Source organism: Eucyclogobius newberryi, unplaced genomic scaffold (assembly GCF_026437365.1).
Source record: "Eucyclogobius newberryi isolate DKJ021-1_F unplaced genomic scaffold, fEucNew1.0.hap1 SCAF_2, whole genome shotgun sequence".
NCBI lineage: Eukaryota > Metazoa > Chordata > Actinopteri > Gobiiformes > Gobiidae > Eucyclogobius > Eucyclogobius newberryi.
This window is the reverse complement of record NW_027315834.1, coordinates 21,898,125-21,924,098: the sequence shown is the minus strand read 5'-3', so window position 1 is coordinate 21,924,098 and position 25,974 is coordinate 21,898,125. Positions and strand designations below refer to the sequence as shown.

The 25,974-nt window shown below is 43.4% G+C and overlaps 1 protein-coding gene across 1 annotated transcript in view; it reads right to left on the bottom strand.

Moving 5' to 3' along the window:
- Positions 1-20,254, bottom strand: part of LOC140367800 (netrin receptor UNC5D-like) — a 111,881-nt gene extending 91,627 nt beyond the window's left edge. Inside the window, exon 1 of the mRNA XM_072454468.1 lies at positions 19,959-20,254. Coding sequence (XP_072310569.1) covers positions 19,959-20,043 — 85 coding nt within the window. The 5' untranslated portion in view covers positions 20,044-20,254. The remainder of the gene's footprint in view (positions 1-19,958) is intronic.
- Between the last annotated feature and the right edge of the window lie 5,720 nt (positions 20,255-25,974).

Here is a 25,974-nt window from a genome sequence, read left to right as displayed (position 1 = left end):
CTCATGGGCAATTGCCTTTCGAATTCCATTACTTCTCTTTCCCGGATAGCTAGAAAATTGAAGCTAGATACAATTCATGCTTGTCCATATTATTCTTGCAGTTTTTCTATTCAAACAGGCGTTGCAGACTTACAGCGAAGGCCGTGAACAAAACACTCCCTGAAGAATGGCGCTCCTGATGGTTTTTCTACTGTGTAATGAATAAAAAACAGAATTCTACGCCGTTTTCCTGCAGGCTGCAACAAAAACTAAACTCGACAAGTCTTCAGCCCACCGTTTCCACAGAGCTGTAGAAACGCATACATTTTATAACTAACAACACCTGTCCAAGAGTGTAACCATGACAATGCATCACCTAAATGAAAGCCACCATAATTGGAAACATAGCTTTTGTTCGGTGAAGCGGGAAAGGCCCGTGCCGGATACAAGTCAACAAACAATATGCAAACATAAATATCAATCTTCCTGACCAGTACACATACAAGCAGAGAAGAAGAGAAGCCAAATATTCATGGGGAGATTTGTTACTTGAAAACAATTCTACCCAAGCAAAACAGCTTCAAGATGATTTGAAATTGAATCCAAATTGCTGCGTAAACGGCAGCAATAGAAAACTGCAAACACTGCAATTATTGATGTTGCATGATTTTGCAAACGGATTGTTAAGTATAGTCGAGTTAAGAAAATGTTGGTCGACTAAAGATGACCTGTGCATTCATTAATTGACTAAAACCGGATGCAGCACTCAAATTACAAATACAAGTTGTGTGTGAGAAGCATTATATTCAGCTCACTCACTGAATGCATTCTCATTTCTGCTGTTGTGCGTGAATATTTTTATTAAATAATTATTCGACAAGTAATTATTTTGGATGAATAAGACACCACTGACCAATAAATTGACTAAACGACTAAAGGTCGACAGCTCTACTGCAAAGCAGTACATATCCTGTCTTATTATGATCCATAAAACCTTCTGAAATGTGCTTCTTGTGATAATTGTGCAGTTCATATTTCAGTCGCTCAAATGTTATTGCTTTTGGATGTATTTAAAATATGCACTTTAGACAGAATCCTGCAATTTAAACACATTATATATATATATATATATATATATATATATATATATATATATATATATATATATATATAAGATACCCCCACAAGAAAAAAATATTTGATGGGAGAGAAAAAAAGCTATGAACTACTAATGAAGGACAGGTCGGATTGTAATTTTGGACCTTCAATTTTTGCGTCTTTGATTCCAAATGTAATTACCCTTTGAAGCACCAGCTCAATCTTTTCAATGAATGATGTAAGACTCTTCAGCCGTTACATTCCAATTACAGAGAAACTTTGTGTAGGCTCCAAAACCTGCTTGATTCTGCATCACAGTGTCCTTCCTCTTCCAACACTTTCATATCTAACTCTCTCTAACTGGAGATCGAGCACGTCTCCTGCCTTTGCACCCTCATCTCACCACACACAACTACCTCCAGCAGAGCATTTAGTGTTATTATTATTTCAGTAATTATATTTTCAACTTGTCAAAATAAATGTCTATTGTATGTTCATATTTGTATAATATATAATTTATAATATTTATAAATAAAGTGTATCATTGAGGAAAATCACAAATAATTGAACTATTATTGTTAAAATTTGACTATTGAAATTTCAATTTAAAAAGTATTTAACAAGTCTAGATAACGTCAATCACAGCCCGAGAGGATGTCGCAATAAAAACAAATGTGTTGCGGTTATTGTGAGAAGAAACACAACAATTTTATGATCATGTGATCAACCTTTTTGGTTTCACTGTTTGTGACCTGCTTTAGTAAATGGCAAAAGCAAATAGACTGAAAGATTGAAAAATTTAAAGGTAGTTTCTAAAATTGTCACAATTATTATTTTTGATGATAATAATGATATGAGATGATATGAATATAAAGTGACCTGAATACTCACAACTGATTAAACTAATCATCTTGAAATCCCTAATTGTGTATTCTGTAATAAAAATAATAATAACAATGCCTCACACTTGTAATGCGCTTTACAGGCTCGTCGAAGCCTCTCAAAGCACCTCATTGTTGTCAGTATTATTTAATTACGCACTCGGTAATGACAAGTCACTTATGTAGCCTCAGCTGCCCTAAGACAGACTGACGGAAGCCAGGCTGCTAATCATCTGATCATCACCAATCATTCATGCTCACAACGCTTTCTTTTTTAATATTAAGTCCATTTTTTTTTCCATTTGTCGCATGTCAGTTATAACATCAGTCCAGTCCTTGCTCACAGCACTTTCATACCAGACAATGTGGGTTTAGTGTCTAAGGACACAACAACAGAAGACATATCTACTATAACTAAGTATCTATACTTACAATGACTTGTGGGTAAAGGTGTTTTGTCAGGGCATGGACACTGTGAGAAATGAGGGTTTGGAAATCAACTTAGCAAGGATAAAATAATATAAAGGTCTTACATAAAGGACTATCTGAAAATTGTTCTGCATTTTGTTTGAATCTTGAGGGTACAGAGGAGGCAGGAAGAGAGTTGGTGAACCTTAAATGTCAACAGTTTATATCAAACTAAAATGTGCAAGGTTTAAAAACAAAGACTCACAATGTAAGACAGAGCTTTTGGGTGCGATGCTGATGTGGGATGTTCATGTCGGCATTTGCAGATAAGTGCTGTCAGCAAAAGTCACACTTTGCTCTTTATTGAGAGCGCTCCTTGATGATATAGATAAGATTAGAGCACTATTTTCTTATCATAACGTCTGTCTGCCTTCATCAGCATTTTATTCGTTTTGAACTAGGAACCTTATTTGGCAAACTAAAAATAATGGCTGTGCTCATTACAACCAAGTATTTGCAGTTAAGGCCTGGTTTTTGTGCGTGCGAGACCCGTCCATCCAACGTACAAATGTCAAATATTATGTGAACTAACGCTTTGTTTTATAATTTAAGAAAACATTGGCAATAGGAATAAAAAGCAAACTAAATTCCTTCAAAACATCTACAAAAGCTCCAACTGATCACCACCTCTTTCTCTGTTTTTTTCTTTTCATTGTTTTATTATAATATAAACAAATACGTAGTCAAACTAAATGCAGAGATCAGCATGACAAAGACAAAACATTCTAATATAACTGTATAGTATGTCCGCATTTGTCCCAATTCAGCCCAAAGAGCATTCCACAAGTATCCATCCATCGTTTCCATTGTTGCAGTTTTACATCCGAGATACATTGTTTTAAAGTCAAATGGAGTGTCGGTGTTGAAGAAAGTCTGTACCGTCTCATTAACCGCTGTCCAGTATTTATGAACAACAGGACGGTCCGAAAACACATGATAGTGATGAGCCACGTGACAGCCGCAGTTTCTCCAACAGTTAGCGTAATGTGCACTTTGATGTCGTGTTATGGATCACCGCCTCTTTCAAGTAAAAAATCCCAAAGCCAAAGTAATAATGTGGAAACTGTATGCGTGGTTATTTGTGTTGCATTCACCTCCTCCTCAATCTCCCGGAGCGCTGAAACTCAAATGTTTAACCAAAGCCTCTAAATTCTCATGGAAATGTATTCAAGCCCATTCTGGCTCTCAGTACAAAAGCCTGGGCCTCATGCATCAAACAAATGGGCTGACTAAAGCTATGAAATATTCACAAATGAATGGGTGATGCTATAAGAAATGTTTGAAATGCAAGCCACGTGTGCATAACTGTACTGTATATACACAATCTGAATATTTACAGATCGATATCAGTCTGGTCACTGTTTTCCTCAAAGTTCAGATGGACGGGACTGACAGGTGAATAGCCCAATCAGAGACACACACAGGGTCCGTCCCCATCGAAACAAACAATGGTTACGAGGAAAAGAGAGAGGGAAGAAATGTGCCAGGGTCTAAAAAACATCGCAGATTTCAGCAGAATCAATGAGAGAAGTATTAACACGGTTTGATTTAGCTGTAAATGATAGATGTCAGGGGTAACTTTGTTTCACATGTCACTGAAATAAACAACTCTGATTGCACGGTTCTGATTGAGTTTGGCTCGAGGCGCGGCCGAGGGCGTGGAGACTCACATAATAAATAGTATATCACTTGTCAATACTATTTTATATGTTTAAGCTGGTCAGAGGGAGCTATACTAGGAAATTAGGAGAAAGTGAAACTCATTATTCTGTTCTATAAGGGAACTATATGGCACAGTTCTCACCACTGAATGCATTTGTTTGGTATATATATATATTTTTTTTTCATTTGAATTGTTAAATTGAATTGAACAATTTTTAAACATACATTTATGAAAGCTTTATCCATCATATGATTTAGTGCACGCTTAGTGAAACTGCTTAACCAACTATAGGCCATCAATCAATAAACCAGATTTAAAGGAATAATTCATAACGAGTAGGTGTAGCGTACAAATCTACAAAGCCGCCCTTTGTCCTCTGCTGTTTTTGAACTGGTGGGATGAAAACAGTTCTGCAGAAATTACGACAACGTGCATGTCAGTCTACAGAGGAGAGTATGGAACCTTGACACTCGGATTTAAAAAAAAAAAGAACAACGAGAAAGCAGCATCCGAGAGCTGTGCAGAGGGCTCACGGTGAAATGCCTCCAGGACACGGAGCCCTTACTCATGCTTGCAACAGAAAGACAAAAGCAGGAGTAGAAAAAGAAATTACAGCAGGGAGGAGAGGGCATACGGCGACCTCGCACACCCTTCAGCCGGCGATGGGAAGTGGGCTGCGTGTGGTTCATCTAAGGGGAATTTCAAGCACGGGTCAGATCGATTCACGCCTGCGAATCAGAGCTTGACAACTCCCTCTGGTGATGACATTTTTGAAAGAACAGCAATTTTACATCCCACGCACAAGTAAATAGAATCACAAGTATTCAAACTCAAAAGGGTTCAAATGAGGATAGAAAACAGCTAATAAATACAATGGGGATGAACAATTACAATACTAATTCACGTATTTGTGGTCTGAGGTAAGGAATATGTCCAACGTAAAATAATATTCAGAATGAGGGATTAACTTGTGGATTGCCATTGTGGAGTTAAAGAGAAACTATATTTCAGAGTAAGATTTATCAAACCACAGCTGCCTTTTGCATTATTGTTATGATTGATTAAATAAAAGTGGTGGATATATATTGAGTTATAGCAAATAAATTTAAAGTATTTTTCTATTGGACAAAAAATGCGAGATGGGTCATTGTTGTGGGGCTCAACAGAACATAATTGTCTGTCTGCCTTTTTGGTTCGAGCCATGGCGTGAGTGCAGCTGGAGGGGGGGAACATGCCAGGTGGTATTTTAGGCCCAATTACCCATATGTTCAGGACAAGTGACCTTTCCATGTTGTGCACTGTCTGACTGTTGGTGTAGTGTGCGCTCCAGCTATCAGAAATAGTTTATTGAAGGGTTTATTCTTAGCCTTTCCCCAAAGGTTAGACTGAGATCCCACACTCACCAGCCTTCCTCTTGTTTTCCAAAGTGAAAACAAATAACCTCCTGAATCAAAATGGACAAGACGCCTCAGAGTTACGTTTATAATTCAGCACTCTCCATTTCATATTAAATATTAGAAGCTTATCCAACTGTGACACACTTATGTGTCCACTGCTCCTTCATTTCCTGCTCAAATAAATGTTATTAATTCCGCAGTGGTTCATCGGGGCTTCAGAGACAATTAACAGCCAATGGGACACTCATCCTAAATCTGAAGCAGGCTACTTCATTATTAGCATGAAGTCTCTGAGGACAAAGAAAATCAAAGGCTTCAGTCAGCACTACAGAGTACATATTCATATAAGAGTTAGTAAGTGTGTTCTCACCACATACAACTCAAACACTGACTTATTCTCCAAACTGTTGTGAGGGGACATGCCACAGCTCAATGTCCGCTTTGTCCTCTATCTGTCTTTAGCCTTCTTCAGTGCGAGGTTGATTTTTCCAAAACGGTCAAAGATTTGTGACCTTTATGAGGAGGTTTGTCACTTTGTCCCATGTATAGCCTAATTGGCAGCAACAAACCTGGGTTATTTTCACGTATGAAGCGTGATAAAGAAGAGAGAGTAGTGAAGATGCCAGGAAACTTGCTTCCTCGATTACCTTTGGTTCCTCTGTTTTGGCCACTATGCTCTGAGCTGCTTTACTCCTTCCCTTTCCGCCAATTGTAAAACTCCCTCTGGGGATAAAAGCATATTGGACTAATTCAGTGTTTATGCGTTTGCATCGCTTCCTTCCTTTGCATGTGAATTGTCGAGCGCCGGGTGCTTTGTGCGGCGTGAGCCCGAACGAATGAAGTAAAGAGCGCCTTCTCCTGAGACGCCTCATTCTCCACCGAGTTTTTCATAAAGCGTGAGCGTTCAATGCAACAGCTCATGGCAGACACATAATCTTTTCCTTTTTGACAACTCTACAGACTCTTCAAAAGACAACTGTATAGGTAATAGTGTCTCCTGTAGAGTGAAGTAGCTCTGTAACAACATTAAACCTCAGCACCAACGTCTCACAATCACAAACTTTTCCTCCCTTCTTGGTGTTGCCACATTCCTCTTCAAATGATTGACTCACAATGATATCACAATAATGATAAAAAAAAAATTCTGATGGTTTAAAATGTTATTGAAATATTCTTAAATGGCACATACACATAATTGACATGTGGTAATTAGCTCAAAGGACATTTTCTTCTGACATACATAATGAACACACATGATGTACATGCTGTAAACATGCCGGTTTGTAGCATGGGCTCATATTCATCCATTGTCCCATAACCAAAACACCAGGCAGAAGAAGATAACACCATTTAATTCACACATATAGTATTCATTTAGTTCAAATAGTTAGAGAGAGATAGAGAGCAGAGTCTAGAGCAGTGATTGACTCCAGGACTGAGGAGGACTAAACCACAGAGGCCATGCTCATAGGCTACAAAAGCAGGACTAGACTCAAACACCTTAACACTAGAGGAGTTATGGGCACTGTATTTACTGTAAGTGCCTTGACCACACCATGGTGGGAAATGAATGTGTGCATAAAGCTGCATTCAAGTGTAGGGGAATGGAGATGCACAGTTTCCCCACTGTTGTTTTAACGCTTTAATCAATATTTTTCTTTTAGAAGTGCATGGCCTGTTTTAACTAACCGCTTTGTACCTGTTCTGCTGCAAGTGTGTACACGCCCCAGAACAACACCTTGTTTAACGCTCGTTCTGCACAGCCGACGCTGTTTTAACGCGTTAATCAATATTTTTCTTTTGAAATGCAAGGCCTGTTTTAATTAACCGCTGTGTATCTGTTCTGCAAGTGCTTGCATGCTCCTAAGCTCACACCAATTGTTTAAATGCCTGTTTGCACAGTTTCCCCACTGCTGTTTTAACGCTTGAATCAATATTTGTTCTTTTAGAAGTGCATGGCCTGTTTTAACTAACCGCTTTGTACCTGTTCTGCTGCAAGTGTGCACACGCCCCAGAACAACACCTTGTTTAACGCTCGTTCTGCACAGCTGACGCTGCTGTTTAACGCTTTGATTAAACAAAATTTTTCCTTCCTATACACTGCATGATTCTCAACTAATCTCCGCAGGTGTACCCCGGCGCTAAGTAACACTTCACTGTGAATGCTGCACGCTATCAGAATAACAGCTTGTTGTTTACCTGTTTGATTGCCTACTGAATGCTGGTCAAGAACAGCGAGTGTCGCCCCGACCAGACCTCTTGTTACGTAACTGCATGGCCCTGACCCCGCTAAGCCTTGCCGTGTAACCTAGTGAATTGCCGTGGACACTGCATGCGTCCATGGTTGATGTCTAATTGCAATGCCATTTAACATGCCTTGTTAACTGTTGTTTCATCCAAACATCAACACCCGCACGACTGCATGCCCCGCTCACGCACGAACTAGCAAGCTCCACGCAGCTACACGCACAAAGGTTTAGCCTAGCCACCATAACTTAACACGAACACTCTAAAACGTTTCTTTAATTTCTCCTAAGCGAGTGATTGTAATTCAGAAACTATCGGCGTCCCGACATGCCTGCCCCACTTGACTGTTGGCAACCCACAGACCTGGCAACCTGGGACCTTCTCGTCCCGACCCTGCCTAAAGTAAACATGGCGGACTCTGATAGTGATGTCATTTACTGGCCTGTAGACAACCTACACGAGTCCATGGTAGACTATACCAGTGAAGTAGCCCCTGGCGTCCTGGGAAGGAACAGGCTCCTGTCCAACAGGGTCCTTCACGAGGACCTCGCGCTGTGGATTGACCTCCGACAGGCGCCAAAGGCCCTGGAAGCTGATCTGGAAGATGCTAAGCACGCGCTCCACCGATCCATTCAGGCGACTGAAAAGGCAGAGATTGAGCTGCATGACCTTAGACTCCAGATAAGAGACCTGACTGACAGGCGAAGCCGTGCGAAACCGTCCTACGATCGACCGAGTACAGACAACCGGGAGGACCACAGGAGGGGGACTCAACCCAGTCCAACCCCCGTGGCCCGCCTGGATCCACAGAGGCTGTACTTCAAGGAAGAAAGGGGAGACTGGACAGACCGTAGCTGGCCACCACGGGGCCACGACTACGACAGACGTATGAGCCCCACCCCGTACACTGACAATGACCGGCCCAGAGACGATCGAACCTCCGACTCTGACACGCATGGACGAACCTACGGGGGGAGGAGCCCAAGCCGGACCTACACTGACAGTAGACGACTGGGGGACGGCCGTGACCGAGACAAGTCCCGGTACCACCCCGGACCCGACTCTACCAGCTCAGCCCGACGTTATTCGGACTATGACCTACGGGACAGGCGACGCGACAGACGTGACAGCCCCCGCAGGCACTACGACGACCACAGGGACGCGCGGCGAGATGACCGTGGGGACACTCGCAGGTACCCCGACGACTTCAGGGACACTCGTGAAGACTATCGCGAGGGCAGAGACCCCGATAGACGCCATCGAGGCCCGACCGACCATGACTTCGACAAAATATCCAGGCATATCTCTCGGTTTGAGCCCAAGCCAGGCGTCGCTAACGACACCAGCGCGTACCTGAGAGACATCGACTTCTATGCTGGACGCCTGTCGGATCCGTCAATCAAAGACATGATCTTCTTGATCAAACTAACGTCCAGCCGAGACGTTAGCAGCTTCATGGAACGCCAACCTCCTTACGTCCTGAAGGACTATGAGCTCTTGTGTCATGCTCTCCTCGAAGAGTACTCAGATACAGGCACCTCAATAGGGTTGCCTGCTGCCCTGATGTGCAAGCAAGGCAGACACAAGGCTCCTCAAGCCTACTACGACCGATTGAGGAAAGCGTATTTTGGATCACAAAATGAAGCAGGGATGGAGGAGGACAAACATTTCAAATCTTTGTTCCTACAGAACCTCCACCCCGCAACCAGCTACCACCTGGGCGTGGCAGCCTGCCCAATAATTCAAAGCAGCCGCCAGCTGCGAGATTTAGCGGTAAGGAGCTACACCAAACAGGCAGGAACAACAATCAGAACCCAAGGCCACGCTTCCGTCCTGAGCGTCGAAAGACCTCTCGAGCTAGAGGGCACCTTGGAAAACCATCGCTCGGGAAACACCCGAGGACCGCCAAGACCGTTTAGGGACAGGGAGAATGCCTCAGGTAGGTATAACAACAGAAGGGACTCCCGGCTTAACGGCTCAACGAAGGAAGAAACCCGAGAAGACTCCGCAGGTAAGTCTTCCTCTAAACTGAGTCTCGACGCTTCGAACCTCAGTAAAGAACAGCTGAGTAAGGTGCTGAAAATGATCCAAGACATGAAACGGAACCATAAAAGTAAAGCGGAGGTCCCCGCCGTAACCTCCCTCGGACCTGAGACAAGTGATAACTCAGCGCTCAGCCAATCGGAAGACGAGTTAGAAGACTTCTATCCGAGCCCTGTGGACCTGGACCCTCTGTCGGAAACACCTGTCACTGGGGACCAACCCCCTGAAGACCAGGAACTTGACAGCGACCATCAAATGCCACCGGAGGCCAACGACGTCTTTGTGGTCCAGGTAAGTTTTATCTCCAGCCCACAGGATTACGACCCGTCGATCATCCAATGCGAGCCCCCCTTTACCCAGTTTCTTGGTAACCTTTCCGAAAAGGGAGCTGCACGCAAGCTTTATCTTTCAGTCCTCTTGGAGGACAACTTCGTGCATGACGCACTCCTTGATACAGCCGCCGACATCAGCTTGATCTCTCGCGAACTTTTCAGAACCTTATAAAAAGTGGCCCAGCACTCTCAACGAGAACTGAAGTCACAGCCCTGCTGCTTGGAAATCCGACCTTACTCTCAGGTCAACACCACCCTTGACGAGGTGGCCCTGATCCAGATAACGATCGGCCCCATGAAACTGATGCATCCTGTTTACGTTTCACCTTTGAATTCTATTCCCCTTCTTTTAGGTCAAGAGCTGCTCAGTCGCTTCGAGCCACTGGTTGATTTTAAACGACTCAAAATCTGGGCACAAGTCCGTCGACCTCTGCCCATGCCCCAATCAACTCCGCCAGTTCAGTGCTGTGCCATCGTGACCCCTCCCAAGGTCGACGTGCCGCCAGACAAAGACCTCAACGACCTAGCCGACTCCCTGGCAAAACAAGGTGCCCTTGAAGGGGCTCCCTGTAACTTACAGGCTGACTCACTGGACAGTGAGTTGACGCCCACCCAGCCCACCCTTTCGGTGGCCGCGATCACACGGCCCCGTGCTGTCACCGGACAGCCCCAGCCCGATCGCGCCCTTCTTGAAGTGTCTCCGACCTTCGCTTCCTCTGACCTTGTGTCTCTACAAGCAGCCGATGGGGCCATAAGCCGCATCATCGGTTTCCTTCCTGACCCTGCGCCAAGTGCCATCCCTCCTGATGCACTTGCTGCCGACGCATCTCTCGCCGCGCTGTGGCGCACAAGAGAGAACTTCACCTTGCGTCATGGACTGCTGGTGTTTGCCTCTGAGATCCTCACTGCACCCGCATTTGTGGTACCTCAGAGCCTCCGGGGGGTTATGCTGACGCACGCACACGACGCGCCAACAGCCGGCCTCCGGGGGGTCAACACCACATACGAACTCTTGACTGACCGACAGAGGACCCTCCCCCTACACCTGTTGTACAAACCGGGAGAGGTTAGCATCGCAACCGCCTACACCACCCACCAATACATGTCGGACTTACAGGAGCACCTGAAAGCGACTTTCTCTTTCGCTCAGAAGAAGCTTGAGAAAAGTGCAAAGGATTGCAAGGCTTAGTACGATCAGAAAGCCCCAAACGACGAGCTCCAGATCGGGGACAAGGTATGGTATTACATCTTAGCACACCCGATCGGACAGACAAGAGACTGGCTAACCAAGCTAACCCGAAAGCTCCTCCCACGTTGGTCGGGACCCTACGAGATTGTAAACAAACGATCTCCGGTGGTGTACCACGTGAAGATCACCAAAGGACGCAGAGAAGCTACTCTGAAGTGGGTTCATCGCAACCAAATCAAAGCGCACCAAAACCCCACGGGACATGTCAGGGATGCCGATTCTGACAAACACACGCCCGTTAGGGACTGTACTAACAATTGTTTTGCATGGATTGTAAAGTCTACTAACCCTAACCACTAAAACCTAATCATCAAAGAATTACGTGTTAGTGTCTCTAAAAACATCCCCAGATGTATGTTGACAGAAGCATGTGGTCACAACGCCTCCTCCTGATGGCATGTGACACTTACAGACCCCAGACGTTATTGCGTATCGTGATAGCAATACATGACAGCACCGGCAGCGTTTGCGGTTAAAAACCTGTGACCGCAGGCAGCGCGTGCCCAACCTTCGCGGCGGTGCGAGACCAGGTCACAGAGACCCGGGCTAAAATAGTTGGGGGGCCGTTGACTCGTGAACACTTCCCTCCGAGAGGCGATCCTCCACTATGACAAGCATGACACAGCAGCACGAGTTGTTCTGCCCCGACGACACCTAACACAGGCTCCACCTACTGGAGCTTGGAAAATTTTAGCCAAATCCCCGACTTACAGCTGGTCCTAAGCCCGCAAAGTCCCTACCACTAGCCTCGTATGTCAATCTCCCCTGCATGCAAACCATAGAGTAGAATATGCTGTCACCTGTTTCGAACAGAAGCGGTCCAACCTAGAAGTTGCCCCTTCGCTAGGGTGAAACGTATGTCAGGAACCTTGTTAACCACTTTCGTTTTTTCCAGACATCCACTTCGATCTAATTTGTACCTCGATACTACGTAAGCTACCTCGGTGTCTTAGAATCTTGTTTCTACGCCCAAATTCCTGCACTAGGAGTCAAGAGCTCTTGCATGGTTTACCACTCCCTCTCAGGATGATGTGCTGAGAGTTAGTAGCCTAGGGATAGTGTAACACCCACTAGCACCTGCCCCTCAGCCCAAATAGGATAAAGCGACCAGTCCAGGTTCAGAGGTTTACCCAAATCATGCCACTCTGTGCCGCTCGCTGACTCGGTAAGGACATTCCCTTTGACATTTGCCCGATGCTTCTTCATCGGAGAACCAACGGCCAATCGGGGGGTTGTAGGGGAATGGAGATGGACATTCCACGGCCAGATAACAGAAAATCTCTCTTTGAACATTGGGGGTTTTCGTTCTCCCTCTCTCCCTCACCGCAGGGAGCTGCTGTGACTTTTTTGTGATAACAGACCTTCTCCCCAGTGACTTTCAGGAGGATGCCCCAATGAAAACCATGTTCTATGTGATTATGCCATGAATGTTCGTCTGAATCAACTCCATAAACCGCATGTTTCACCTTGTGTTACGTATTTTTCCACTGTTTAAGGTTTATATTCCCAATGCTTTAACTCAAGTGCCCATCACAGGTGAAAGAAGATGTAAAATGTATCTACCTCAAGAAATGATGTGTACAAACTGCCCAAAAGTGTTCAACGTGTAAATGTTAAAACAGGGTTTAAATGTTTTGCCATTATTTATGTTACTCCAGCTTTATTTTCTCGGCCAGGAAAGGTTAAACGGGAAGTCTGCGCAGTAGCGCCCGCCCCTTTCGCTCCCAGCATGCCCTGCAGGCCAGGTATCAAAAGGACGCTCCAAGCTAGAAACGCTCTCTTGCTCTTCTCTTGCTCTTCTCTTGCTCTTCTCTTCTCTCCTCATCCCCTTTGTCTTTTCTCTTGGAAGCCGTCTCCACGGACGAGCCTTTCACTTTTCCTTTGTCTCAACAAAATCCGTCCGTCACGTGGTCGACAAGGCCATGCCAGCCCTGGACTCTGAAACCACCTGAAACCACCTGGAACTACCTGGAACTACCTGGAACTTAGCTTAAGTGCTAAACCGGACAGACTTTCTTTGCTACTTCGTTTCTTTTCTTTTTGAAGTAATCTACGCCGTTTACGTGGATCAGCGCTACGTCCTCATCTGAGTAAAGGCCGCGTAAGGAGCTAACACGCCGCTAAAGCGTTCTACCGCTAAGGAACTCTCGGATATCGCCTCCGTTGCCACCGGCGCCAAGGACCTCACAGCCGCCGCTGCCTTCCTCGCTCCACGGCCAGCACACCGCTCCATGGCCAGCACACCGCTCCACGGCCAGCACACCGCTCCACGGCCAGCACACCGCTCCACGGCCGCCGCCCGCTTCACGAACCTTCGCCGCCACACCGCTACACGCGACGCCTCGCTACGGACCTCGTCCGCGGACAAGGACCAGCCGGACCGAGTCTCTACAAACCGTAAGCCGAGTCCAGTGTGCGGTTCTTTTGTGGCGTGGTTTGGGTAGAGCTCAGCTGTTCCTCCTCCCTTTAGCTTCTCACTTTCCCCCTTTTTGATATAGATTAGCATAGACACGTTTGATTATCAAAGGCAAAACCCTGGTTTAACATTATCTGCATGAAATTCGCTGTCAAATCTGATATAACATCACCTGTGATTTACCTGTGCACATTTCTGCTCCGGTGTTTTTGATTGCCCTTCGGATAAATAAACTACACGAAAGAGTTATTGACTATTGTTTGTTTGAATAGACTATGTGTAAGTCCCTGAATCATGAAACACCCTTCAGACCTTTTTAACGAGCGCGATTAAGGACCGTATCTTAGCTCTTTGGGTTTTACCCTGGTGCCCCGTCTTGTCTCGTTTCTGCTAAGAAATCTCCCTTAATCATAAACTGAATACATGTAGTTTGAGACCCTACACAAGAGAACATTTGTAAATCATGATACCTCCATTTGACAAAAATAGCATATTGTCCCAGAAATTCCATCACTATTCCATTTTCATCACCATATTGTCCAGCCCTAATCCTGACTATACAAAATGTACCACAAACTATTATTGTCATCCTCCTTTTCCTGATTAGCATTATTATTGTCCCATCCCTGTTTGAGAGAAGTTATAAAAGTTCCAACATTTTTGATCAGGCATTAAAAGCACAGTACACAAGGTACTTTACACAACACCGATCAACCAGTGAAATGAAAGGAATAAATAAAACAAAACTAGGGCTGCTCGATTCTGAAAGAAATCATAATATATGCAAATACTAATTTTGTACTCAAAAGTCAAACTGTAAAATAAATGATTTCTGATGTTTGGTGATTCGTGTGATTCTTTGTAGATTGATTTTGATATCGGTTCATAATGCAATGTACTCATTTTATGTTTGTTTGTTTTTCTATTACTAAACTATAACTAAAGCTGTTACATTCGTTTTGCACAATATCTTTCCCAACAGTGACTCATCTGGAGGGACAGGCGGTGACACCAGCAAACCCATTCCTTTGAGATGAGCACTACATCATGGCTTTATGTATTCTCCAGAGAGAGGTCTCTATTAGGCTAGAAAAATAAGCCGGCCGCTCTGTAGGTTATCATAGCTTGTAGGTCAGAGCGTAGAGGCTGAATGTCACCGGTCTATTCCCTCAGAGAGCGCGGCTGCAATGAACAACTTCAGAGAACCAACAACAAACTTCTCAAACAAAGCGCATTGAGGTTGTGTTTTATAAAGGCGCGTGCACAGAGCTTATGCATACATAATACGCGACGCAGATAATATTGTGAATGTTGTCTTAAAAGATACGCAACATCTGAATATCAAGTAAATAATGCTACAAAATGAGCTTGATTAATGATTGAAATGTAGAACGTTATGCTGTAAACCTTCAAATAAGGGTATAAGGTAATATTACTGCATCTTTGTAAGTAATTGTACCGACATTTCACTATTGTCTGATAATCAAACCTTTACTTGTATGTTTTTGTTGGATTGATATAATTTTGTCCGACTATCGTTATCGGGATACTTCAAAAAATGTAGAGATATTACACCCCTATGTGACAATAGCAAATGTCCAAACTTTTTTGTCTCAAGCCTGAATAAACTACTGAAAAATACCTGATGTGTAGTTCAATCTGGTTTAGCCTTCTTTCAGTTATTTTCGTGTTTGTATTTGACCTCTAAAATACTGGTATTTGGACTATTCCTTAAAGCCTCTCCCCAGGACCACCAAACCACGTGTCTTTTTCCCGTTGATGCACACTTTACAACAGGCTCTATTTGGCCGAAACCCTCTTCAGAATGGCAATGACTTGTTGCACACAATGTCCATTTGCTTCCAAAATACTTATTACAATTAGCACATACCTACATGCCTCAGAACCATTTGCATCATTGACTTCTTTTGCTCCTTTGAGTTCAGTTGTCAGCACTTATTGTCCGAGACTTGAGAGGCCGGTGGTATCGACTGACTATAGATCAGGCCCACTCCAGCCCGTGTGCTATTAGGAGAGCCAGCGGTTCAGGCCCTGCCCCGCCACTCCTTAATTGGTCCCTTCAGAAGGCGCACACAAACTTCACAATCACGGAGTAAGATTACGCTGAAGACAGAGAGAGGCAGGGAGAGGATCCCTGTGTGCGCACCGCTCGCCATCGATTAGCTCACACTATCAGCATTGTTTCAGCTTCACTTTTTAGCGTTTCTTTTCAGCCAGCAGATTACGATCTTCCGAGGTGGTCTTTGGGTAAACTATACAAGTTGAGATAAAGAGAAGGAGACAGAGCAGGAAAGTGGCGGAAACAAATGGGAGATGAGTCTGGATTGCCTTCTCTGTAAATGGCTTTATGATAGCACATTTTATGAGACGTTGTTTCAGATTACTGCTAAAGATTCATTACGGTACTCGGCTATAGAAAAAAATGGTGCGGTAAAGCCTGTGGGACTGTCTATTGTTAAACATTGAAGGCATTGAGCAGAATGTGGAATTGTCGGCATCTATCTTTAATTCAAGGTGTGCTCAATTCAACCTGACATTTCGATTTCAGATGCTTCTCCGACTGAGTGCGTTGGTCTTGTCAGAGCATGTGTTCAGTGCGGTGGGAGTCGCGGGACCACAGCCCGTTGACAAGAGCAAGCAGGAGCCATCTACTGTCATATCGCCCATGTTACGTGTTGTTCAAACAACCCCGAGGGCTGAGCCATACGGCGAATAAATGAATCACGTGCAATGTTTTTAAGTTTCTCTCATAAATGCAGACAATAGTTGTTTACATTCCGTGACTTAAATTATATGATAAATATGTCTTTAAAATGTAAAACAAATAAAAATAGAAATGTTGTGTTGTTTTTGTAACACCCGAATCAGATCATATTAGACTTTATCCTAAACTACAAGATGGATTGGATATCAAACTGGTGAAACAACGTGGAGCAGAAACAGGTAAAGCTACTTATGGATTATTCAGTCTATGAGATGAAACAGAAGTAGTCTTTGAATAAATATAGGCCCATCAATATATGAAAGAGACGCAATCTATCTTAATGACAAACGCTGGCACTAACGAGGAACTACACCAGTCAAGTATGCACAACCTCACCCAGTGTGTATAAGTATAAATTACCAGGACTCCATCTGCACGTGGCAATGATGAGTGAAGCAGTTTAAATGAGGCAATAAACATCAGCGGCTAACTTTGAAGTCAATGTGGAGAGAAGGAAATTTGAGCTCTAAAATAATTTAAATGTGTATGGAGTTTAAAAATGTGTACAACACTGGATAACCATGGCTTTAAGCTCTCAAAGGGAAGTAGGGCTGAATATCTATTGTAAGATTTATATTTCACATGCATAACTTTGGCAATTATATCAATACTCTAATCTGGTTCATCCGTTGTAAAAAACACACACTAAATACAAAAGATATGACACAATAATAGAATTAGGACTGTATATTCACGTTTAAGCTTGCTGGTTATAGGCACCATTTTGGTAATAGTGTACATTTTTCATCACTCTGAAACCCAACGACATCATACAATCTGGTGTACTGTACTCCAGGGTCAGGTGGTTTCCTTGTGAGCTGGAGTAAGGGTTTCGTCAGAAAAGCACAGGAAAAACACAAGGCTTCTTCAAAGGCAAATGAAACTCTTGTTCTGTTTTGAAAGTGACAGCTGCCTTTATAACATACAGTGATCGTATGACTTAAGAGCCTTATGTTCGCTGCATCCGTCAACAGGGACCTCTATATTCCAGATACCCTTCTGGATGACTCCACTCACCCAGAGCACCAAACTACCTCTGAGCAGGGCCAGGTCTGAGTGAAATATGGACAACAGTGATTATCTGCTTTTTAATATCAAGATCATGTTTGGAACAAAGGATTATTCCTTTTCCTTTTCTATAGATTTGCATACCAACAAGACAGATCACAATCAGGTCACTGCGATGCCCTTCAGATCTGACCTTTGAATAAGAAGACTTATGTTAATGTTGTCTAAATGCATGTGATTGTCTTTTTATCACATGTTCTCATCTAGAATCCACACAGTAGCTGTTTGCTTTTGCAAATCAAAACACTTAAGCACTCGCAACAAACACACCCGCAAACTGCTTTAATCCAATGTCATCAAATATATATTTACTTTTGATTACACTTGGAATCCATTCATCATGGGCAGAGGCGGCAGCGAGCGCCGTACTGACAAGCAGTTAGAGTTAATAACACATTCTACTTAGATGTCCCACACAATCACTCTCCATTTAGTCTTTTTGAACATGTCCTGAGCTGAGAAACATGAAAAATATTGTCACAAATCCAAATAAAATATGAGTGAGTGGAGAAAAAAGGAGATTGCATGTTTGGCATTGAGTGGTCTGTGCTGTGGATCTTGCCTTTGTGATGATGTCCTTGAGTTGGTCAGTGAGGCATTGAATAGTGCATTGTGGATGGGCTGTTATCTCCAAGGCTTTTCTTTCAATGTTATTAAGAAACACATAGGCAGTGCCAGATCCAAGGCTAAGAGCTAAGTCCACAGCAGCAGAATGAAATGGCAACATTTTCAGTCATCAGTCCACACACATTTTGACAAGCTGACATCACTGCAGGATTAAGAGCTTGATAACTATGCAGCAAGCTAAATATGAAGATTAGCATTATGGCCAGGAACACAATCAGTTCAACAAGCTACTTTGGCCAGTTACATTGTATTTATCTTGCTGTTTGTGTCTGACTACATGCTCACTGTGAGTAACATCAACATTGTTTTGGCTAATGGAAATCTCAAATGTAAAACGTAGGTCATAAGGCCCTATATTATGTATTATCTAGGGGTTTTCAAGTAGTTTTGGACACAATGTTTCATGGTTTTCATATCAAAACTTAAAATTATGTTCATGTTTTCCCTTTATTACAAAAAAATCAGTTTGATTTCTGTTGTTTCTCACAACTTTATAATGGGTGGAAATGATGTAACATGTGAACCATAACATAACTATTGTTAGACCAGGAGAGCTGGAAAACATTTTTTTGTAAATAATGCAGTAGTGAAACCAAGCAATATGGCCACTACAGAATCTTGCAGCACTGATACCAGCTGACGGGCAGGTCATATCATATCATATGAGATGCCAGTTCAATCAAAGCCGCTTCAAAAGAATGTTTTAGGTTAAATAATATATAGCCAGGATTACTCCAATGCCTTTTATTCCACTTTCCGACCACTCAGGGGTCCTCTCAGAGGGCCAGATGCAAAATGAGTAGCCATTGGAAAAGAAAGAGCTATAGTGTCCAACACACAACATGAATTAACGGTCCACAGCACATGTAAAAGCTGCTAAAGTGTAGGGGAAATTAGCTGATCATGGTGAATGTATAATACCTGATTTATAATTCAAGGCAAGTTTGACAAAGACTGTGCGTGTCTCTGCAGGCTAGTGGTGGCTAACTTATGTTATGATGTTATGATGATTTGAGGTCAGTCGGACATCTGTGATGGAGCTCAGCTCAGAGCTGCAGGCAGAAGACTGACATGTCTGACTTAGAGCATGTAGACCAATGCTGCTTTAATGACAACAGAAAGAGCATTTAACTATAAATACAAAAGCTTCATCATGAAAAGGTATAAATCATAGCATCAAATTAAGTCCTCTTATTATAGTGATCAGGTGAGCTATTGTCAGAGCAAAGAGTTGATTTCCACGGGCAAAGGATGGGGCAAAAGCCAATTATTTTTTGTGTTGTTATGTTCATTAGATCAAACTGTGGCTTTTGTAGAGGCTATATCTATTTACATATTAGCCCAGTGTAGGCCTAAATAAAGGTTTAGAATGATAGAAAAGGGACAAAAGCACTTGGCTGCCTCTGTTTTAATCACAGACCAATAGACTCCTAATCTCTTTCTAAGACACACGACATGCGCGATATGCATATGTAATGCTTTCAATATCGTTGCCTACACCTGCAGTATGCATACGTGCAAAACGCACGACTGGTTTTCTTTTAAGTTATTCTTTATGCTCTGTCTCAACTTTAAAAATGAAAAAAAAAATGCGTTTATTTGAGGATAAGATAGGACAGATAACACCAAAACTGGAACGAGAACTTTTAGCGACAACCACGGCGAATATACGTAGGAGTTTGTTAACTTTAATCGAATATCTTACCTCTTGCCAGAATAGATACAACTTGAAAAGTGAGCAGCCCGACGACAGCAAAAGTCCAGGAGCATCTTCCCGAAAACTGTCCCATCACTGTCCCTCTGGGGTCCCTCCCCGGGGTCTCTGGGCGCACGGATGCTGGCTCTGGCTCATTGCCGAGGACCGCTACACGTCTCCGCGTCCTGGAAACTCACAGTCCGACGTGTGAGATGCCGCTGCCGCCACCGATGCTTTCGCAGTGCGGCGAGGAGACGCAGCGCGGTGTGGAGCGCTCGGCGGCTGCCACCGTCTGTGAGCGCAGCCTCCGCGCGCGGCTGTAGAGGGTCGTGAGGGGGGCGCGCCCGGACCGCGCGTGGACCTGTTGAAAAGACACCGGTGATCCTATTATAATAATATTATAATAATATCATAATATATGAGGCGCGGAGGGAACAGCCACTGCACTTTTCAGAACATGTAAATACACATGATTATAGAAAACCCCTGTCATTTACTCTGTTTTAGCCCTTCTTCCTGGTTTACTCCTTTTGTCTCTACGTTGACCCATTTCCTCTAATCCTTTGGGAGTAAATATTTACTTTTAAACTTTTTTAAAAAAGGGTCTCAAATCCACGGCATGTCAGTAGGTCATGTAACAATGTTTTTGTTTAGTTTTTTTGTGAAACTGAAGCGTATCTTTCTATAAAAGAGCTTAGCACAAGAAAGGGAAGATATGCACTTTCTCTAAAGGCATGATGCATGCAACTATTGAGGCTGCACCTGTCCGGTCCATGCATTTTGTATAAAAGTAGCTTTTGCTTTTTTGCTTTTACACACAGTGGCACCAGCCTGAAACTAAAGAGCTAAACTACAAAAGCATATGAAACACCTATAATCTGGAAGTACAAGGCATTAGAACAAAGGAGGAGTATAGAAACCAAACCTGGCACTTTAATCAAATGAACTATGTAGGCTATGCAGTTTTGTTCTATGCCCTGGACCTGATGAGGCAGCAAACAGCCAGAGCATAGTCTTGTGTCTTCACAAAGACAGCATTTATGTTAAAGAAGTACTGTCCTTGGCTCTCTTTGGCTTCTTCTTCTCCACTGGCCTTCAGGCAAAAACAATTCAACAAAATAAGAGACACAAAATGATGGAGACATCGTGTGGGAGGATTCTAGGTTGTTGTTGTTGTGGTGAATAAAATGCAAACTGAGTATGAGTGTTGTGAAGTGAATTTTTCACTTAAGAGTGCAAAATGTATTTTCTTAAAAAAGATGTTTTCACTCATTTGTGTGTTAGAAATAAGCGATCACACTTTAGTTTCTGTCTCTTCTGTGGCATTATGGGAATATATTATTGATTTAGGTCAGTGTAAATTCCCTATAAGTTTAAAGAATCTATATAGAGTTAAAATGTAAACAATTTGGATAAGAAAAGAAAAGTGCTATTTGTCCCACAATGGGAAAATTCCAGTGTTGCAATGCACAATTCAAGAACAGGTGTTGACAAGAGACATACAAAGATAAATATAATTTAAAGTAGATTTAAATCCACCTTGGACTGTGCATGTAGCGCTGTAAAGATATAAGGCTAATTTAAGACATTGTTCTGTACAATAAGTGGTGATGACTATGGTTTACAGTGCAGCATGGACAAGATTAAATTACTGATATAAAGTAACTTCAGTGAATTTGCATATTACATAATTCATGATTACTAATCGGTGGAGGACAGTTGTGAGCAGTTCATTGTACTGTCGGACAGCAGCAGGAGCAGACAGAGCGTCCTGCATGGGCACACTCATGGTCCAGCAGATGTGAGGTTAGAGTCCAGCGCACAGCCATAGGACAGAGCTGGACTTTTGATGGCGTTGTCTAGCTTCTTTTTCTTCCTCTCCGTAATGCTGCTGCTCCGGCTGACCACAGTTTGGTTGAGCTACCACAGAGTCGTAGAAGGTCTTCAGGAGTGGCCCTTTCTCTGAGTTAGAGCCTGCTCTAGCCCTCTGACCAAAGGACTGTGTTTGTGTGGTGAGTCCAGTCCAGTTTCCATTCTTCTTTTAATTCTTCTTTTGTTTTGTTTTTCGTTTTACCTTGACATGTTTCGTTGAGCATCACATCAGACTGGTTTAAGACACAATAACAATACCAACCAATACAAAGCGCCATGTAAAAACAAAAAAACATCAACACCATAGGGAAACACATGTTACACACACAAAGTTAAGAGAGCTGCTCATACACCCCAAGGACCAAATACAACTCGACCAAAAATGCAATGCAATATACAAAAGGAAGAAGAAGCGTTGAAGAAGAAGAAGAAGGAATGTGAAAAACAAACTTCTACAGGACTAATAAGGTCAGAAAATCAGAGAGCTTCCAATGTCTAATATTCAGTTTTCTTGACAAATTGAAATCAGAGTGCGTTGATTTTACATTGTACAATTTATATGCGACAGTATTCATTTTCTTATTAAACTCTAAATCAAAAATAGGATTGAGAGAAATGCAAGCTATGCACGTTATCTGACATTTTCAATTTGGACTAAAATGCATGTGAACACACTCTAAAGTGTCCCTCCATACACTGCAGCTCTGTGTGCACCATTAGATGTATGAGGTGCAATACAAAGAGGTGCTCCACTGCACCCCTCTGTGACCGTGGCCTGGTGTCTGCAGCTAATCAGACTCCTGGGATTCTCTGTCTAGGGCCACTGTGTTACTACTGTACTTGGGGACTCACTCTGAGGTCTAAAGAAGGTAACAGGTCTAAAGGAGCTCTTCCTCCTCACTGTATTGACTCCTTCATAGAGCACAGTTTACTGGAATTAATGAAGTAACCCTCTCAAACAAGTCTGTAATCGCTCATTCTTCCAGGAGACATGGACCGTGGTCGTGTCTATGTTTCTACAGACAGAGTCACAGCTGTGCCATTGGCTCTTCTGTCTCTGCCATCATGGCCAACTTGCACATGGAGCACTTTGAGAAGAAGGCATTGACCTCTTTTTCAGGCACTGCTCCAAGTCTTTGGTACCACTACGTGGAAGACACATTACCTTCTCAGAGAACATCAATGTGGTGGACCCGAATATCAGATTTACAAGAGAAGACGCTAAGGAGAACCGCTCGGCCTTTCTTGATTCTTCCACTATCAGATGAGAGGACGGGAAGCTCCAGATAGAAGTATGTAGGAAACCTACACACACAGATCAGTACCTTCTCTTTTACCCACTATAGCACAAGCTGAGGAAGGAGGAGAAACTCTGCTTGGCCTTAACAAAGTTACGAGAACCTCAAAGCAGGGTAAAGGTACCGTAAACAGAACCAAGAAAAAATGGCGTCTCTGTCACGTAAAATGTGGTTGATAATTATTGGAAGTTCCTATGTCGTTTATATAATCTAAATACCTTGCAAAATTGTGATATGGCTTAATTCGTTTACAGTGGATTTGAAAAAAGCTTAGTTCTAGGCAGTAAACGTCTTACCCTTTTGACGCATTTGGACAGTTGTGCTTTTGTTTTATCCAACTGGATTGACAGCCAAGACTGACAGCCAAGATGCTACCAGCAGTGTACATTTTAAATCTGCAAAGTGATATCTGGGCATGAAGTACATGCATAACATCCTCTGAGACCAATTATCTGTTTTCTTCGCGACAATGTGTGCCATTTAATGCTGAAACTACAATAAGCTACAAGACCGTTCATTTTTAATTCCGCAAAAAACAGTACCTTTTTCCCACTGGTTTCTTGTGTACTTTAAGTTACAGCAAACATAGTACAAGAGCAGAGCAGCAAAAAGTGTATGCATTTACTTTTTGTCTGCTGTTCTGATTTTGCAGTGGCAGTGGATCTTTTCCCCTTGGTCTATAGTCGACCTTGTCTTAAAGCCAAACCTGAATAGTCACCTGTCCTCTCCAATCAGTCAGGGCTTCTCTCTGACAACATGGGTGGAGAAGTGGTCGAAGAGGTGTTTGCTTGGATGTTTTTGCCCTTGTACAAAGCACTTTCTTTCAAGAGCTGCGTCAGGATGATCATTAGAAGGGCCATAAGTGACACTTTGGACGGCACATTGAAGCCTTCTCTGCTACTGGTAACAAAATCTACTATGCAGGCTTCACTACACCTCGCAATAAAGGACACTGAGGTAGAACAGCATTTATGTCGTCCTTCTGAAGATGGTACAGGTAGAGGCAGTGCGTTTGAAGGTAGTTTTCTTTGAATATAGCAGGAGTAGTAGTAGTAATAGGATACGCATTATTGTATTGTGATGAGATTCTATATTGCACTTTTAAAGTCTGTTGTAAAATGTATTCTCAATTTACAGACAATGTTCAAGAGTAAGGCTTCTGTGTGCTGTTTTTTTCCTTGAAATACTTGTTTTCTCTCATCATAATAAAATACACAAAACTAAAAGTTACTGGATTCTAAAATATAATATATAAATGTATGATATGCCAATGTGCAGTAGTAATGGCTACAGAGATATTCTATTCAAGACCTTTATTGCCAACATTGACATTTCTAATAAATCAGTTGAAAGAGGTTGGAACCATCTAGATCTTGTGGCTGAGCCAGTCTTTTGTTTTCTTGCCATTCATGTCCCTATTCATGAAAGGACTGAATCCAAAACAACACTCAAAAACACACCGTTTGTTTCAAGCTGTGCATCTGTATGGTTTAATCACCTTTTTGTCTATCACTCAAAAAGCTGCTCACTTCAACTTGCTCAAAAACAATGAAAGCTTTTTTTCTCACAAAACTGAAACTTTGCTTTATATTATATTTTTTATGAGTTTCAACATAATGCTCAAGCAAGAGAGACACAAGCAATACTGAAGCACAGTTTAAGAAGGAGAATTACTGAAGCGCAAAGTGGAACAAACTGCCTCATGTGTTTTGTGCTGGAGCCTCTTGTTCACATGCAGCCATCAGCACTCCTGGAATTAAACCTGTAGCACCACATATTCCCTGAACATCATTGAGTGAAAACAGAGGAGCTGAACACACGCTTAGTATTAACAATGGTTGTACCATTTTAAAAGAAAAAGTGAATAGTTTTCCATGCATGTTGTCAAAACAGACACATATTCTGTAGTTTTGATCTTCATCAGGGCAAGCAGTGTCTGCCAGTCACATGATGCAGTCACATGACAAGCCATCCATCCATCCATCCATCCATCCATCTTCTGCCGCTTTATCCGGGGCCGGGTCGCAGGGGCAGCAGTCTGAGCAGGGACTCCCAGACTTCCTTCTCCCCAGACACTTCCTCTAACTCCTCCGGGGGGATCCCGAGGCGTTCCCAGGCCAGCCGAGAGACATAGTCTCTCCAGCGTGTCCTGGGTCTTCCCCGGGGCCTCTTCCCGGTGGGACATGCCTGAAACACCTCCCGAGGGAGGCGCCCAGGAGGCATCCGGAACAGATGCCCGAGCCACCTCAGCTGGCTCCTCTCGACGTGGAGGAGCAGCGGCTCTACTCCGAGCTCCCCCCGTGTGGCCGAGCTCCTCACCCTATCTCTAAGGGAGCGCCCAGCCACACGGCGGAGGAAACTCATTTCGACCGCTTGTATCCGCGATCTTGTTCTTTCGGTCACTACCCAAAGCTCATGACCATAGGTGAGGGTAGGAACGTAGACCGACCGGTAAATAGAGAGCTTTGCCTTTCGGCTCAGCTCCCTCTTCACCACAACAGTCCGATGCAGCGACTGCATCACTGCAGCCGCTGCACCGATCCGCCTGTCGAGCTCACGCTCCATCCTTCCCTCACTCGTGAACAAGACCCTGAGATACTTGAACTCCTCCACTTGGGGCAAGGACACCCCACCCACCTGAAGAGGGCAAGCCACCTTTTTCCGGTCGAGAACCATGGCCTCGGATTTGGAGATGCTGATTCTCATCCCAGCCGCTTCACACTCGGCTGCAAACCGTCCCAGTGCATGTTGCAGGTCCGGGTTTGATGGAGCCATCAGGACAACATCGTCTGCAAACAGCAGAGATGAGATCCTGTGGTCCCCAAACCGGACACCCTCCGACCCCCGACTGCGCC